This window comes from Halichoerus grypus, chromosome 4 (assembly GCF_964656455.1).
Source record: "Halichoerus grypus chromosome 4, mHalGry1.hap1.1, whole genome shotgun sequence".
NCBI lineage: Eukaryota > Metazoa > Chordata > Mammalia > Carnivora > Phocidae > Halichoerus > Halichoerus grypus.
In genome coordinates, this window is record NC_135715.1 from 79,814,155 (window position 1) to 79,832,146 (window position 17,992).

Genomic DNA, 17,992 nt, shown 5'->3' on the forward strand with positions numbered 1-17,992 from the left:
ATAAGTGTAGTGTGTGTTGTATATTTCTGTGTGTGCTATGTGTGGAATGTGAGTGCTGTATGTGTTTATTTGAACCTTTTGATACAGGTTCTACTGCATTAAACAATTCAAAATTCTTACAATTCAATCCTTTCCATGGCTTTGACCAGAATTCCCATTCTGGTCTTTCCTACTTTTAGGATGCAGTTCAATGTCACATCCCAGACCTACCTATTCACTTATCATTTGACTGCCTACTAAGGAGGAGCTCAAATACCATACCATATCCTGATCTCTCCAGATGGAAATAGTCCTTCTTGTATCCATACTTCTTTTATAGAACATATTCTACCTCAAATTTATTAATGGTTTACAAATGTTTCATTTCCCTCACTGATTTATCAGTTCTTTGATTACAGATTACATCTTGATCATTTTCATCTTATTCATGACATCAGTGATATTTTATATCATTGTAGGGCTAATAAAAACTTGCTAAATATAAATTTAAAGCATAATTTTAACAAGCCTTAAAATTAATCTTGTATTTACAGATTTATATACTTTAAAGCTTTTTTTTTTTTTTTTCGTCTAGAGTTGCATAAATAGAAAGCACTTTAGAAAGTGAATCAGGGACCCTACAAATAGCCTCAATAAGATTTTGGCTAATTAAGATAGATAGTTACCATGGAAGAAGCATAAAGTTGTTTTCCTTGAAGACAGTCTATCATAGCCCACAATGCTTCCATGCTCCATTTGGGACAATATGGTATTCTTGTCTTTCCTAGATCTCTTAAGGGAGGTTTAAACCCTGCCAAGAGAACCTTTATGGCTCGGGCTGGATACTGCATAAGGTGAAGAGGAATTTGACGCAGTCTGTCACAAAAGAAATTCTTAACATGTTCAGAATGTCACAATTAAAATTCTCTAACAGCTAAAGCTGTAAAACATAGAGGAAAAACTTATGACATTGGATTTGGCAATGAATTAGCTGTGATATCAAAGCACAAACAACAGAAGAAAAAAATAAATTGGACCACATCAAAATGAAAAACTCTGCAAAGGACGATCAACAGTGAAAAAGCAACCTACAGAATGAGAGAAAATACATACTAAAAAGTAGACATTTCTCCAAGGAAGATACATAAATGGCCAACAACCACATGAAAAGGTGCTCAATATCATTAATCATCAGGGAAATGCAAATCAAAGCCACAGTGAGATACAACCTCACATCCATTAAGGTGACTACTATCAAAACACCAGAAAATACCAAGTGTTGGTGAGGATGTGGAGAGAGACTGGAACTCTTGGACACTTAGTGTACAATGGTACAGCTGCAATGGAAAACAGTTTGCTGGTTTCTTCAAATACTAAAAATAGAATGAGTATGTGATCCAGCAATTCCACTTCTCAGTATATACCCCCAAAGAACTGAAAGCAGGGTCTCGAAGAGGTATGTACACTCATGTTCATACCAGCTATTCACAATAGCTAAAAGGTGGAATCAACCCAAATATCCAAATATCCATTTATCCATGGATGAATGGATAAATAAAAGGTAGTGTATACATATGAAGGAATATTATTCAGCCTTAAAAATGAAGGGAATTCTGACACATGCTACATGGTGAACCTTAAGGAAACTATGCTAAGTGAAATAAGCCAGTTAAAAAAGGACAAATACTGTATGATTCCACTTATATGGGATACCTATAATAATCAAATTCATAGGGAAAGAAAGTAGAATGGTGGTTGCCAGGGGCTGGATGAGGGGGAAATGAATGGGGAATGCTGTTTAAAGGGTACAGAGTTTCAGTTTTACAAAATGAAAAGAGTTCTGGAGGTTGGCTATATAACAATGTGAGTATAGTTAACACTAAACTATACATTTAAAATGATTAAGATGGTAAATTTTATGATACATGCATTTTACCACAATTAAATATTACAAACAAAAAAATGGAAAATAACAAGTGTTGGCAAGGATGTGGAGAAACTGGAACCCTTGTGTATTGCTTGTGGGAATGTAAAATGGTACAGACACTGCAGAAAAGTTTGGCAGTTCTTCAGAGAGTTTAACAAAATTACCATATAATTCAGCAATTCTACTTCTAGGTATACATACCAAACAATTGAAAGCAGGGACTCAAACAGCTACTTGTACATTAATGTTCATAGCAGCATTATTCATGATAGCTAAAGGATTGAAACAACTCAAGTGTCCATCAACATATGAATAAATAAAACATAGTATAGACATACAAAGGAGTGTTATTTAGTCATAAAAATAATGAAATTCTGATACATGCTACAATTGAGTGTACCCTGAAAACTTTATCCTAAGTAAAATAAACCAGACACAAAAGGACAAATACTGTATGACAGTATGTATATAAGGTACCTAAAATAGGACAAATTCAGAGACAGAAAGTAAAAAATGGTTACCAGGAGGTGAGGAAAAGGGAATGGAATGTTATTGCTTAGTGGGTACAGAATTTCTGTTTGGGATTAGGAAAACATCCTGAAAATGGACAGTGGCAATAGCTGCACAACATCCTGAATATACTTAATGACAATTAAATGTATACTTAAAAATGGCTAAAATGGTAAATTCTATATTTTCTAATAAAAAGACTTACAGATTTTTAAAAAAATCCTAATAGCTTTAAAAGTTTTTCTTTTAAAAGAAAAACCAAAAATTTTCCAATAATTATTATTTAAAAAACCTCTAAGAATTCTAATTCAACTAAGTTGACTTAAAAAAAAAAACCAACCTGTTTATTGTCAGCTTTTCAGTTGATCCATAATCAACAAATTGTACCAGGACAGCTAGAGGATTAAATTCTTTAACAGACACAATCTTTGCTCTATACCATAAGCCATCATCATATTCTGCAAGGCAAGGCATTTCTGGAAAGACAGAAAAAGTAAAAAATCACATTGCCTTGTATTTTCTTTAAAAAACAATTTTTTTAAATACAGGAAAGTACAAAGAAAATGTAATCACCATAAACCCATCATTCATATTTAAACACTCAACAGTCTGTCATATGTTAGATTCTGCTTTTTTCTGTTTATAATTTATATAGCTTGTTTTTCCTAATTCCTAAGAATTAAGCTCTGAAGAAAGGCACTTCTCCCATTCTCATAGTTCCTAGTTCTGCTCATGGCTTAGACTATCCTTCTAATATCCCCACTTGTTAGACTCCCGAAATTTCATTTCATTTAAGCCATCATCTTCTGCAAAAGATAATAAAATGGTTTCTGCTCTTCATTTCAATTTTGTGCTCCTCCAATCCATTCTCTATAAAACCACCAGAATTAAATTTTAAAAATTCAATTGCCCTTGTTTAAAATTCTTCAATGGCATTATAACCATCTGCAATATCAAGTCCTTAGTACTGCAGTTATAGGGTTGTTCACATTCTACTCCCAACCAACTCCTATCATATATTCTCAAGTGTTACCTAACTAGAATTACCTGAGCCTCTACTTTAGTTCATGGCTGTTCTCCATAATTAGAATGTTCACCCATGCCCTTTTTCTGATAAACATCTCTTTCAAAGATCAGCTCCAACATGATTTTTATAAAGCCCTGAGTACTTCTAGTCATTGGTTTCTCTGTGATCCAATGGTACTGTGCATACACCTTTGATATGAGCTGTTATTTTCATACTGAACTTGGTTTTCATGTCCCCTCTCAGCTAGCCCACTAGTTCTTATGTGCAGAACTGTATTTATATTCCTACTATGGTACCTGGTACAAGCAATTGCTCGATAGAAAATCTGCTAATAAATGAATGCTAGGCTTGAGTAAAACTGTGGAAAAATTAGTATAGTATGTACTTCCCTTTTCTTCATACACTTTCAGATTTCAGAGTAGATGGAACACACTTCAGGCTCTTGTCTTGCCCTACTTCCATCCCTCTCTTTATGTTATCATATTCTTTTCTACATAATCTCCACTTGTGGGCAAGTGATATTTAAATACTATATGACTCTAATGTACAAAGATTTTTATTAAAGAGTTTTAAACAATTTCTTGTGTTTATAGAAAAGATTATCAATAGAACAGTAAAGAATCTCCTCTAATAGAGCTGTCTGCACAGTAAGCAACTGACTGAATCACTGTTAATGGTCTCAACTTTTACTATTTCCAGCCTTAAAAACATGGCTAAAGGTTCATCTCAAAATAGAACTAAAAAAACCAAAAACCAAAAAACCCAACCAACCTAGTTGTCATATTATTTTAACCTACAAAACTTTTTAATAGGCATTTGCCTATGAATCAACTTGTACATATGCATACTTAAAAAATTTTTTTATTTTAGAATAAAAAATAAAATACCCACAGAAAAAATAAAGTGCCCACAGAAAATGGAGCTATATATAGCTCCATGAATGATCACATTATGCACAGAATGTTTCTGTGACTTCCCTTGAGACAAGAAGACAATGAGGAAGGAACTGCTTCTTCCAGACTATAAATCTGAGTTTATAAAAAGAAAAAATCATGAATTTATTCTTTCACTCATTCAGCAAATGTTTATGAGCACCTAACTTGTGCAAGGTGCCCTTCTAACTGCTGGTGACACAGCAGTACAAAGAGTCCCTGCTCACAGTGCTATTTAAAAAAGGAATAGAAGGCATGGAGAAAAATGGGGTAGGGGAGAGTGGCAGGCTTTATACTTTATATGGGGAGGACAGGGAAGACCGGCAATATGGGGACAGTTGAGCAGAGATCTAAATTGCTGTACAGTTCGGGGGAAGAACATTCCAGGCAGAGGAAATAGCAAGTGCTGTTTATCAGCCAAACATGAGTCACAAGTGATTACAATCTCATTGAGTAAAATCAGGTAAGACTTTAGGCTGATGCTTTCCTTTGCTTTAGCATATCCTCTGATATGTACAAAATGCTATGAATAAATATACCTCTATATATTGCATATTAATAAAAACGTATAGACACCATTCATGCTTTTCAGAAACTGTCAACACCAGTAAAGAGATGCATTTTCTTCATAGAAGAATCACATATATTTACTAAATATGGGTAGGAATGGATTAGAAGAAAAAAAGCATGATTTGACCTATCTTGATAGGACAAAATCTGAGCTCCCCTGCCCTACTTCAAAATTATCAGTGTAGGTGGTTTGTAATTAAAATTACTGCCATTTAGGTCTGAATGACAACTCTAACAATTTGAGCTAATAGCAAAACCTCAAGCTTAGAAAAATCATCTTTATGCAATTTTCCAATGCAGCCTGAGTTTTAGAAAATGGAAGTGACCCAAGGCAGTTACTGCCCTTCTCTTACTTCACTCATCTAGAAAATGAGAAAGATCATCTATTGAGTGTCTTGAGGAATCAAAGAGATCATGCATATAAAGTATATAAAAATATCATATAATTTCACTCATATGTGGAATTTAAGAAACAAAACAGATGAACATAGGGGAAGGGAAGGAAAAATAAAATAAGATGAAAATAGAGGGAGACAAACCGTAAGGAAACTCTTAACTCTAGGAAATAAACTGAGGATTGCTGGAAGGGAGGCAGGTGGGGGGATGGGGTAACTGGGTGATGGACATTAAGGAGGGCACTTGATGTAATGAGCACTGGGTGTTAGATGCAACTGATGAATCACTAAATTCTACCTCTGAAACTAATAATACATTATGTGTTAATTAAATTGAATTTAAGTAAAAAATTAAAAAAATGTATCAGTTAACGTTAGAAATAGCTGAACCTCAAAAGCCCTTAAAACAACAGTTTATTAATTCCATTTTACTCAGAAAATTTAGTATACCTGTTCTAAAATCCGTCAGAGGAGGAAATGTCTCCACATTCTTATTAAACCTCCGTAGTGCTTCATTAAGGCTCTCAGACTCAGATTCCCAGCTGATTCCACTGTCATCTGTATCACTATGCTGGTTAAACAGATTACAACTTTCTACAGAATCAAGGCAAATATATACCTAAGTGGGGGGAAGGGAAGGAAAAAACTTTCAAATTCTGTACAAAATTATTGTGGTAGTTGGTAGCCTCTAACAATGGCCCCGATGTTCCCTTGTACAGTTTCCCTCCCACAGGATTCCAGAGTTGATCTTTGTGACCAAAAGAACATGACATAAGTGATACATGACTGCTGAGATCAGATCATCAAAGACATGTGGCCTCTGTTTTGGTGGTAAGCTCTTTCTACAACTGTTCTCTCTCAGGGAAGCATGCAGCCATGTTCTTAGTAGGACAGTGGGGAGGCCCACAGGGCCAAGAACTGAGCCTTCCAGGTAACATTGATGAGAGTCTTTTTGGAAGTGGGTCCTGCAGTGACCCCCCTCCACCCCCAATACCTTGACTGAGCCTAGCAATGAGAGATCCTCCTGGATTTCTGACTCTCATGTGTGTTTTGTTTTAACCTGCTAAGTTTGGGGTAATTTGTTATGCAGCAATAAATAACTAATACGAAAAGAAATCATTATAAAAACCAACACAGTTGTACACTACTATTTTCTTTAATGGAATTATAGAGCAAATTCTTCCCTTGTCTGTGAAAGAATGGTTTACTATGTAAAATAGCTGAAGGAACTGCCTGTGCTACTTAATTTGTCACTTCCTTCTTTCTTGTTAGGCAAGGACATATAATTGAACTTTCTTTAGGACACTTATTTATCCAATCAATACTTATTGAGTGCCTACTATATATTAGGCAGGATTCTAGATCCTGGGGACACATCTGTGGCCTGAAGGGGCAAAAATCCCAGTCTTCATGGAGTTACATTCTAATAGGGAGAAGCAGACAAACATAGTAAGAAAGTGACATAATGTGTTAGAAGGTGATAAATGGCATGGAAAAACAGAGCAGAAAAAAGAGCATCTAGAGTTCAGCGTAGGAAAAGGACAAGGAAATGAGATGTTTAAGGTTTCAAAGATGGGAATAGTTCTGCCTTAAAAATCTAAATGTTGAGGGGGGAGGAGCAAGATGGCGGAGGAGTAGGAGACCTGGATTTCGTCTGGTCCCAGGAATTCAGCTGGATAGGGATCAAACCATTCTGAACACCTACGAACTCAACAGGAGATCGAAGAAAAGAATAGCAACAACTCTCTGAACAGAAAAGCGACCACATTCTGGAAGGTAGGACATGCGGAGAAGTGAATCTGAGGCGATATTCGGGAGGATAGACGGCGGGGCAGGAGGCCTCCGTCAGCGGCTACCAGCAAGTGATAGAGCCCGGAGCATAAAATCGGAACTTTTAGAAGTCTGCTCCGCTGAGGGACGTCGCTCCAGTGGCTAAGCGGGGGGTGGAACCCTCGCTGGGACAGTGTGGTCTTAGGACCCTCGGGGTCACAGAAAGACCAGGGGTGCCTGAGTGCAGCAGAGCTCCCAGGTATCGGAGCGGGAAAGTCGGCTGCAGAGACGGAGCCGAGACGCAGGCTCTCAGCTCGGGGTTGCCATAAACCGTGATCCGCAGCACAGTTGGGCCACTGCTCCTCTGGCAGGGACCCAACAAGCGGCAGATCCAGGGAGACTGCCCTTCCTCCCCCCGGGAGGAAGGGTGCGGGAGCGCACTGCAAGGATCTGCTGGGTTTGGAGACTCCACACGGGGTCGGGTGCCAGAGATAGAAACGCGTGGTCACAGGCCAGGTGAGCACGGAGTGCGGCCAGAGACCTGGGAGACGGGAGCGATTGACTGCTTTTCTCTGGGGGCTCACTGAGGAGCGGGCCCCGAGTTCTCAGCTCCTCCGGGGAGGAGACTGGGAGGCTGCCATTTTCACTCTCGTCCTCCAAAGCCGTAGGGAAAGCTTGCAGGGAACAAAAGCTCCTGAGAGCAAACCCAAGCAGATTCCTTAGCCCGGACCGGCAAGGGCAGGGCAATTCCGCCTCCGGCAAAGACATTTGGGAACCACGGCAACAGGCCCCTCCCCCAGAAGATCAGCAAGGACAGCCAGCCAAGACCAAGTTTCCCGATCAATGAGAATGGCAGAACCCCAGTGCTAGGGGAATACTGCACATAGAATTCATGGCTTTTTCCCCATGATTCTTTAGTCTTCGAAAGTTAATTTTTTTTTAACTTTTTTTTTGGAAAATTTTTTTCCCTTTTTCAACCAACATCTTATCAATCCCTCTTTTAAAAAATCTTTTTTATTTTTCATTTTTAGAGTCATATTCTATCCCTTCATAGTAGTTACCCTTATTTTTGGTGTATATATATATATAAGTTGTTTTCTCTTTAAAATTTTGGGATACAGTTTCTTCTAACAGATCAAAATATACCCTAAATCTCTAGTGTATGGCTTTGTTCTAGTCTCCTGCCTGATCACATTCTCTTTTTTTTTTTTAAATCCTCTTCTTTCTTTTTTCACCCAACTTATCAATTCCTTTTATAAAATCTTTTATAATTTTCATCTTTACAGTCATATTCCATCCCTTCTTTGTATTAACCCTTATTTTTGTACATATATAAGTTTTTCTTTCTTTAAAATTTTGGGAGGCACTTTCTTCTAACAGACCAAAATACGCCCAAAATCTAGTGTGTGGTACTGATCTATGCACCAGCCTGATCATATTTGATCATGTTCTGTTTTTTGTTTTGTTTTGTTTGTTTTTATCTTTTTCTTTTTTCTTTCTTTCCCTTTCTTATCCCCTAGTTTCAGGTCTTTTCTGATTTGTTTAGTGTATATTTTCTGGGGATGTTGTTACCCTGTTAGCATTTTGTTCTCTCATTCATCTGTTCTCCTCTGGACAAAATGACAAGATGAAAAAATCACCTCAACAAAAAGAACAAGAGGCAGTACCGACTGCCAGGGACCCAATCAATATGGACATTAGTAAGATGTCAGAACTAGAGTTCAGAATGATGATTTTAAAGATACTAGCTGCGCCTGAAAAAAGCATGGAAGTTATTAGAGAAACCCTTTCTGGAGAAATAAAAGAACTATATCTAACCGAGTCAAAATCAAAAAGGCTATTAATGAGATGCAATCAAAAATGGAGGCTCTAACTGCTAGGATAAATGAGGCAGAAGAGAGAATTAGTGATATAGAAGACCAAATGATGGAAAATAAAGAAGCTGAGAGAAAGAGAGATAAACAACTAAGGATCATGAGGGCAGAATTCGAGAGATAAGTGATACCATAAGATGAAACAACATTAGAATAATTGGGATCCCAGAAGAAGAAGAAAGAGAGAGAGAGGCAGAAGGTATATTGGAGCAAATTATAGCAGAGAACTTCCCTAATTTGGGGAAGGAAACAGGCATCAAAATCCAGGAGGCACAGAGAACCCCTCTCAAAATCAATAAAAACAGGTCAACACCCCGACATCTAATAGTAAAACTTACGAGTCTCAGAGACAAAGAGAAAATCCTGAAAGCAGCTCAGGAGAAGAGATCTGTAACCTACAATGGTAGAAACATTAGATTAGCAACAGACCTATCCATAGAGACCTGTCAGGCCAGAAAGGACTGGCATGATATATTCAGAGCACTAAATGAGAAAAATATGCAGCCAAGAATACTATAACCAGCTAGGCTGTCATTGAAAATAGAAGGAGAGATACAAAGCTTCCAGGACAAACAAAAACTAAAGGAACTTGCAAACACGAAACCAGCCCTACCAGAAATATTGAAATGGGTCCTCTAAGCAAACAGAGAGCCTAAAAGTAACATAGACCAGAAAGGAACACAGACAATATACAGTAACAGTCACCTTACAGGCAATACAATGGCACTAAATTCCTATCTTTCAATAGTTACCCTGAATGTAAATGGGCTAAATGCCCCAATCAAAAGACACAGGGTATCAGACTGGATAAAAAAACAAGACCCATCGATATGCTGTCTGCAAGAGACTCATTTTAGACCCAAAGACACCTCCAGATTGAAAGTGAGGGGGTGGAAAACCATTTACCATGCTAATGGACACCAAAAGAAAGCTGGGGTGGCAATCCTTATATCAGACAAATTAGATTTTAAACCAGACTATAATAAGAGATGAGGAAGGACACTATATCCTACTTAAAGGGTCTATCCAACAAGAAGATCTAACAATTGTAAATATCTATGCCCCTAACATGGGAGCAGCCAATTATATAAGGCAATTCATAACAAAAGCAAAGAAACACATCGACAACAATACAGTAATAGTGGGGGACTTCAACAGCCCCCCTCACTGAAATGTACAGATCATCTGAGCAAAAGATCAACAAGGAAATAAAGACTTTAAATGACACACTGGACCAAATGGACTTCACAGATATATTCAGAACATTCCATCCCAAAGCAACAGAATACACATTCTTCTCTAGTGCCCATGGAACATTCTCCAGAAGAGATCACATCCTAGGTCACAAATCAGGTCTCAACCAGCACCAAAAGATTGGGATCATTCTCTGCATATCTTCAGACCACAATGCTTTGAAACTAGAACTCAATCACAAGAGGAAAGTCGGAAAGAACTCAAATACATGGAGGCTAAAGAGCATCCTACTAAAGAATGAATGGGTCAACCAGGAAATTAAAGAAGAATTTAAAAAATTCATGGAAACAAATGAAAATGAAAACAGAACTGTTCAGAATCTTTGGGATGCAGCAAAGGCAGTCCTAAGAGGAAAGTATATAGCAATACAAGCCTTTCTCAAGAAACAAGAAAGGTCTCAAGTACACAACCTAACCCTACACCTAAAGGAGCTGGAGAAAGAACAGCAAATAAAGCCTAAAACCAGCAGGAGAAGAGAAATAATAAAGATCAGAGCAGAAATCAATGAAATAGAAACCAAAAGAACAGTAGAACAGATCAATGATTGTTGACTAGGAGCTGGTTCTTTGAAAGAATTAACAAGATTGATAAACCCCTGGCCAGACTTATCAAAAAGAAAAGAGAAATGACCCAAATAAATAAAATCATGAATGAAAGAGGAGAGATCACAACCAATACCAAAAAAATACAAACAATTATAAGAACATATTATGAGCAACTATATGCCAGCAAATTAGATAATCTGGAAGAAATGGATGCATTCCTAGAGATGTATCATCTACCAAAACTGAACCAGGAAGAAATAGAAAACCTGAACAGACCTATAACCACTAAGGAAATTGAAGCAGTCATCAAAAATCTCCCAACAAACAAAAGCCCAGGGCCAGATGGCTTCCCAGGGGAATTCTACCAAACATTTCAAGAAGAATTAATACCTATTCTTCTGAAACTGTTCCAAAAAATAGAAATGGAAGGAAAACTTCCAAACTCGTTTTATGAGGCCACCATTACCTTGATCCCAAAACCAGAAAAAGACCCCATCAAAAAGGAGAATTACAGACCAATATCCTTGATGAACATGGATGCAAAAATTCTCACCAAAATACTAGCCAATAAGATACAACAGTACATTAAAAGGATTATTCACCACGACCAAGTGGGATTTATCCCTGGGCTGCAAGGTTGGTTCAACATCCACAAATCAATCAATGGATACAATACATCAATAAAAGAAAGAACAAGAACCATATGATCCTCTCAATAGATGCAGAAAAAGCATTTGCCAAAGTACAGCATCCTTTCTTGATCAAAACTGTTCAGAGTATAGGGATAGAGGGGACATACCTCAATATCATAAAAGCCATCTATGAAAAACCCACAGCAAATATCATTCCCAATGGGGAAAAACTGAGAGCTTTCCCCCTAAGGTCAGGAACACGGCAGGGATGTCCACTATCACCACTGCTATTCGACATAGTATTAGAAGTCCTAGCCACAGCAATCAGACAACAAAAAGAAATAAAAGGCATCCAAATCGGCAAAGAAGAAGTCAAACTCTCACTCTTTGCAGATGATACTTTAGGTGGAAAACCCAAAAGACTCCACCCCAAAACTGCTAGAACTCATACAGGAATTCAGTCAAGTGGCAGGATATAATATCAATGCACAGAAATCAGTGGCATTCCTATACACCAACAACAAGACAGAAGAAAGAGAAATTAAGGAGTTGATCCCATTTACAATTGCACCCAAAACCATAAGATACCTAGGAATAGATCTAACCAAAGAGGCAAAGAATCTGTCCTCAGAAAACTATAAAATACTCATGAAAGAAATTGAGGAAGACAGAAAGAAATGGAAAAACGTTCCACGCTCATGGATTGGAAGAACAAATATTGTGAAGATGCCAATGCCACCTAGAGCAATCTACATATTTAATGCAATCCCTATCAAAATACCATTCACTTTTTTGAAAGAAATGGAACATATAATCCTAAAATTCGTATGGAACCAGAAAAGACCCCGAATAGCCAGAGGAATGTTGAAAAAGAAAAGCAAAGCTGGCAGCATCACAATTCCGGACTTCCACCTCTATTACAAAGCTGTCATCATCAAGACAGTATGGTACTGGCACAAAAACAGACACATAGATCAATGGAACAGAATAGAGAGCCCAGAAATGGACCCTTAACTCTATGGTCAACTAATCTTCGACAAAGCAGGAAAGAATGTCCAACGGAAAAAAGACAGTCTCTTCAACAAATGGTGTTGGGAAAATTGGAGAGCCACATGCAAAAGAATGAAACTGGACCATTTCCTTACACCACACACAAAAGTAAGACTCAAAATGGTTGAAAGAACTAAATGTGAGACAGGAGTCCATCAAAATCCTAAAGGAGAACACAGGCAGCAACCTCTTCGACCTCAGCCGCAGCAACTTCTTCCTAGAAACATCGCCAAAGGCAAGGGAAGCAAGGGCAACAATGAATTATTGGGACTTCATCAAGATAAAAAGCTTTTGTACAGCAAAAGAAACAGTCAACAAAACCAAAAGACAACCGACAGAATGGGAGAAGATATTTGCAAATGACATATCAGATAAAGGGCTAGTATCCAAAATCTATAAAGAACTTCTTAAACTCAACACCCAAAGAACAAATGATCCAATCAAGAAATGGGCAGAAGACATGAACAGACATTTTTCCAAAGAAGACATCCAAATGGCCGACACAGGAAAAAGTGCTCAGCATCACTCGGCATCAGGGAAATCCAAATCAAAACCTCAATGAGATACCACCTCACACCAGTCAGAATGGCTAAAATTAACAAGTCAGGAAATGACAGGTGTTGGTGGGGATGCAGAGAAAGGGGAACCCTCCTACACTGTTGGTGGGAATGCAAGCTGGTGCAGCCACTCTGGAAAACAGTATGGAGGTTTCTCAAAAAGTTGAAAATAGAGCTACTGTATGATCCAGCAATTGCACTACTGGGTATTTATTTATTTTTTAACATATAATGTTAAGGCATCCAAATCGGCAAAGAAGTCAAACTCTCACTCTTTGCCCCAAAGATACAAATTTAGGGAGCTGAAGGGGTACGTGCACCCTGATGTTTATAGCAGCAATGTCCACAGTAGCCAAACTGTGGAAAGAGCCAAGATGTCCATCGACAGATGAATGGATAAAGAAGATTTATCTTATATATATATATATATATATATACACACACACACACACACACACAATGGAATATTATGCAGCCATCAAAAGGAATGAAATCTTGCCATTTGCAACAATGTGGCTGGAACTAGAGGGTATTATGCTGAGCGAAATAAGTCAATCAGAGAAACACATGTATCATATGACCTCACTGATATGAGGAATTGTTAATCTCAGGAAACAAACTGAGGGTTGCTGGAGTGGTGGGGGGGTGGAACGGATGGGGTGGCTGGGTGATAGACATTGGGGAGGGTATGTGCTATGGTGAGCGCTGTGAATTGTGTGAGACTGTTGAATCACAGACCTGTACCTCTGAAGTAAATAATACATTATATGTTAAAAAAAAAAAAAAAAGAAGAAGCTAGCAGGAGGGGAAGAATGAAGAGGGGGAAATCAGAGGGGGACACGAACCATGAGAGACTATGGACTCTGAAAAACAAACAGGGTTCTAGAGGGGAGGGGCGTGGGGATGGGTTAGCCTGGTAATGGGTAGTAAGGAGGGCATGTTCTGCATGGAGCACTGGGTGTTATACGCAAACAATGAATCATGGAACACTACATCAAAAACTAATGATGTAGTATATGGTGATTAACATAATAATTAAAAAAATCTAAATGTTGATATAAATATGACTAAAGCAATACAACAATACAACACTGGAAACCCAGCAAGTGCTTATGAAACACTTGCTTTATTAACAAATGTCTGAAGAGGAAATTATACAGTGGGCATCCTGGAGGTCACCAATTATTTAAAATCAGGAAGATGGGAAGCGGAGTTAAGATGGCAGAGTGGAGGACCCTGGGCTTGCCTTGTCCCTTGAACACAGCTAGATAAACATCAAATCATTCTGAACAGCCAAGAAATTGATCTGAGGACTGAGAGAACAAAACTGCACAACTACAAGTAGAAAAATGACCACCTTGTGGAAGGTAGGGGCTGCGGAGAGTGGATTAATGGGAGAAAAGAACTGCGGGTGCTGTGGAGGGGAGGGAGCCCTGATTGCGGAGAGAGAGAGAAAGAGAGAGGGAGGAGAAGAGTGAAGCAGCATGTAGGGGACTACACAAGAAAAACTCTTCCCCAAAACTACTGACTGGGAAAAGGAGAAGCGTGGATTCCCGCAGATTACTATAAGCAGCACAGTGCAAAGTCTGAAGTTTTAGAAGTCTGCTACTGAGGTCATGCCTGGTGGGCTTAGTGGTACTCCTACTGGGAAGGAAGGCAGAGACTCTGGAGCAGGCAGCATGGTCTGAGGATCCTCTAGGTCATACGGGGAGAAACAGTTTCCCTTCTTGGAGTGCATCTGGGAGTGGTGAAATGGCTTTTCTAGGGACAGAACTGGTGGTGCCAATGTGCTGCCCCGTTCCCTAACATAGGAAGAGAGACACCAGCTGAGGGCAGCAAGCCTTGGTGCCAGCTTTTTGCTACACTTTACCATAGACTCCAAACAATCTCATTGTCAAGCAACCACTTTTCTGGGACAAACTGGCAAATGGCAAAAGCATGGCAAGACCCTCCCCAAGAGGATCAGTGCGGGTCCATAAAATTTGGAGTTTTGAAACTCAGCCACATTCCTGAGATAAAACACAGGAGTGCTGTGCCACCTGACAGGCAGACAGCTCCGACACAGACAGGGTGAAAGCAGGGATCTAACAGAAGCCGGGGGCACAAGATGGGTGATTGTTTGCTCTTCTGTGAGGGCTTCCAGAAGAGTGGGAGGCTTGAGCTCCCTATGCCGGGGATGAGAGAGCAGGGCGATGCCATTCCTCCCTCCCCCCTCCATCAGCACTGACTGACCTCAGGGAGCAACACAGCACCCCCCTCAGTGGAGACCACCAAGCCCTGTGCCCCCGTGCCCTGCAGGTGCATCTCCACTAGGGCAAATCAGCCTGAGAATCAGTGCAGCAGGTCCCTCCCCTAGAAAAACCAGCACAAACCCCTCACATGCACCAAGTCTACTGATCATAGAGTGCTGCAAAGCTTCGTTCTAGGGGAAATAGTATCTAGCTGCTTCTTCTTTTTTGGATCTAGTTTCTTTTAACAAGCAGACCAAGACACACCTAGTTAAAACTTGCCACACGGTGGACAAGGTCCAAACACCCCCCACTGCAGGCAAGGAAAAACTCTGCAGAGGACTGACGTGAGGGTAAGAGCATCAAAACACAACAACAGAGTGATATAGGATCCCCCCGCCTTTTTTTGGACCTCTTCTTAATATAGCGATTACTCTCAGAAGCAGGAGTATGACAGGCTTTCCTAACAATCATACAAAAAAACAGTAACCTAAACAAAATGACAAGATTGAGGGATTCACCCCAAAAGAAAGAACTAACAGCCAGGGATTTAATCAATACAGATATAAGTAAGCTGTGTGAAACTTGTAAGGATAGTAGCTGGGCTTAAAAAACGCATAGAAGACACTAGAAAATTCCTTACTGCAGAAATAAAAGAACTAAAAACTAGTCAGGCCAAAATTTGACTGGATGCCTTGACTATGAGGATGGACAAAGCAGAGGAACGAATCAGTGATATAAAAAATAAAATTATGGAAAATAATGAAGCTGAAAAGAAGAGGGAAAGAAAGGTATTGGATCACAAATATAGACTTAGGGAACTCAGCGACTCCTTAAAGCTTAATAATATTCATATCATAGCAGTCCCAGAAGAAGAGAGAGAAAAGCGGGCAGAAGGTGTATTTGAGCAAATTGTAGCTGAAAACTTCCCTAAGCTGGGAAGGAAACAGACACTAAAATCTAAGAAGCACAGAGATCTCCCATTAAATTCAACAAAAGCCAGCCATCACCAAGACATATCATAGTCAAATTCATAAAATAGACAAGGAAAGAATCCTGAAAGCAGTAAGGGAAAAAAAATCTTAACCTACAAGGGAAGATGGATAAGGTTTGCAGCAGATCTGTCCACAGAAACTTGGCAGGCCAGAAGACAATGACAGGATATATTCAATGTGCTGAATGGGAAAAATATGCAGCCAACTCCAGCAAGGTTGTCTCTCATTCAGAATAGAAGGAGAGATAAAGAGTTTCCCAGAAAAAAACCCAAGAGTTCACGACCACTAAACCAGCCCTGCAAGAATATTAAAGGGGATTCTTTGAGTGGAGAAAAAAAGGACCAAAAACAACAAAGACTAGGAAGGAAAGAAAACATCACCAGAAACACCAACTTTACAGGTAGCACAATGGCAGTAAATTCGTATCAATCATCACTCTGAATGTAAATGGACCACATGCTCCAATCAAAAGACACAGGACATCAGAATGGATTAAAAAACAAGACCTGTCTATATGCTGCCTATAAAAGACTCATTTTAGACCTAAAGACACCTGTCAGTAGAAAGTGAGAGGATGGAGAACCATCTAACATATCTAAAGAAAACCAGAGTAGCCATACTTATATTAGTCAAACTAGATTTTAAACCAGACTGTAACACGAGATGAAGAAGGGCACTATGTCATAATTAAGGGGTGTATCCAACAAGAAGATCTAACAATTATAAATATTTATGCCCCCACCTTGGGAGCACCCAAATATATAAAGCAATTAATAACAAACATAAAGAAACTCATTGATAGTAATACAATAATAGTAGAGGGCTTTAACACCCCACTTACTGCAATGGACAGATCACCTAAGCAGAAAATCAACAAGGAAACAATGGCTTTGAATGACCCACTGGACCAGGTGGACTTAACAGATATATTCAGAACATTTCATCCTCAAACAGCAGAAGACACATTCTTTTTGAGTGCACATGTAACATTCTCCAGAATAGATCACATACTGGGTCACAAATCAGCCTTCAACAAGTACAAAAAGATCGAGGTCATACCATGCATATTTTCAGACCACAATACTACGAAACTTGAAGTTAACCACAAGAAAAAATATGGAAAGATCACAAATACATGGAGATTAAAGAACATCCTACTAAAGAATAAATGGGTTAACCAGGAAATTGAGAAATAAAAAAATAGATGTAAGCAAATGAAAATGAAAACATGACAGTCCAAAACCTTTGGGATGCAGCAAAAGCGGTCCTAAAAGGGACGTATATTGCAATACAGGTCTACCTCAAGAAGCAAGAAAAGTCTCAAATAAACAACCTAACCTTATACCTCAAGGAGGGAGAAAAGGAGCAGCAAATCTAAGGTCAGTAGAAGAAGAGAAATAATTAAGATTAGAGCAGAAATAAATGATACAGAAACAAAACAAAACAAAAAACCAGTAGAACAGATCAACAAAACTAAGAGCTGGTTCTTTGAAAGAATTAATACAATTTATAAACGCCCTAGCCAGACTTATCAAAAGGAAAAGAGAAAGGACCTAAATAAATAATGAAAGAGGACAGATCACAACCAACACCACAGAACTACAAATAATTATAAGAGAATATTATGAAAAATTATATGCCAACAAACTGGGCAATCTGGAAGAAATGGATAAATTCCTAGAAATATATAAACTACCAAAACTAAAACAGGAAGAAATAAAAAATTTGAACAGACCCATACCAGTAA

At 38.7% G+C, this 17,992-nt stretch overlaps 1 protein-coding gene across 2 annotated transcripts in view; it reads right to left on the reverse strand.

Moving 5' to 3' along the window:
* Window positions 1–17,992, reverse strand: part of RNF17 (ring finger protein 17) — a 147,017-nt gene that overhangs the window by 3,363 nt on the left and 125,662 nt on the right. For both annotated transcript variants that reach the window (XM_036097134.2, XM_078070617.1), the window contains exons 32-34: window positions 5,791–5,959; window positions 2,757–2,892; window positions 666–855 (exon numbers count right to left, since the gene is read on the reverse strand). In XM_036097134.2, coding sequence (XP_035953027.2) covers window positions 666–855; window positions 2,757–2,892; window positions 5,791–5,959 — 495 coding nt within the window. The remainder of the gene's footprint in view (window positions 1–665; window positions 856–2,756; window positions 2,893–5,790; window positions 5,960–17,992) is intronic.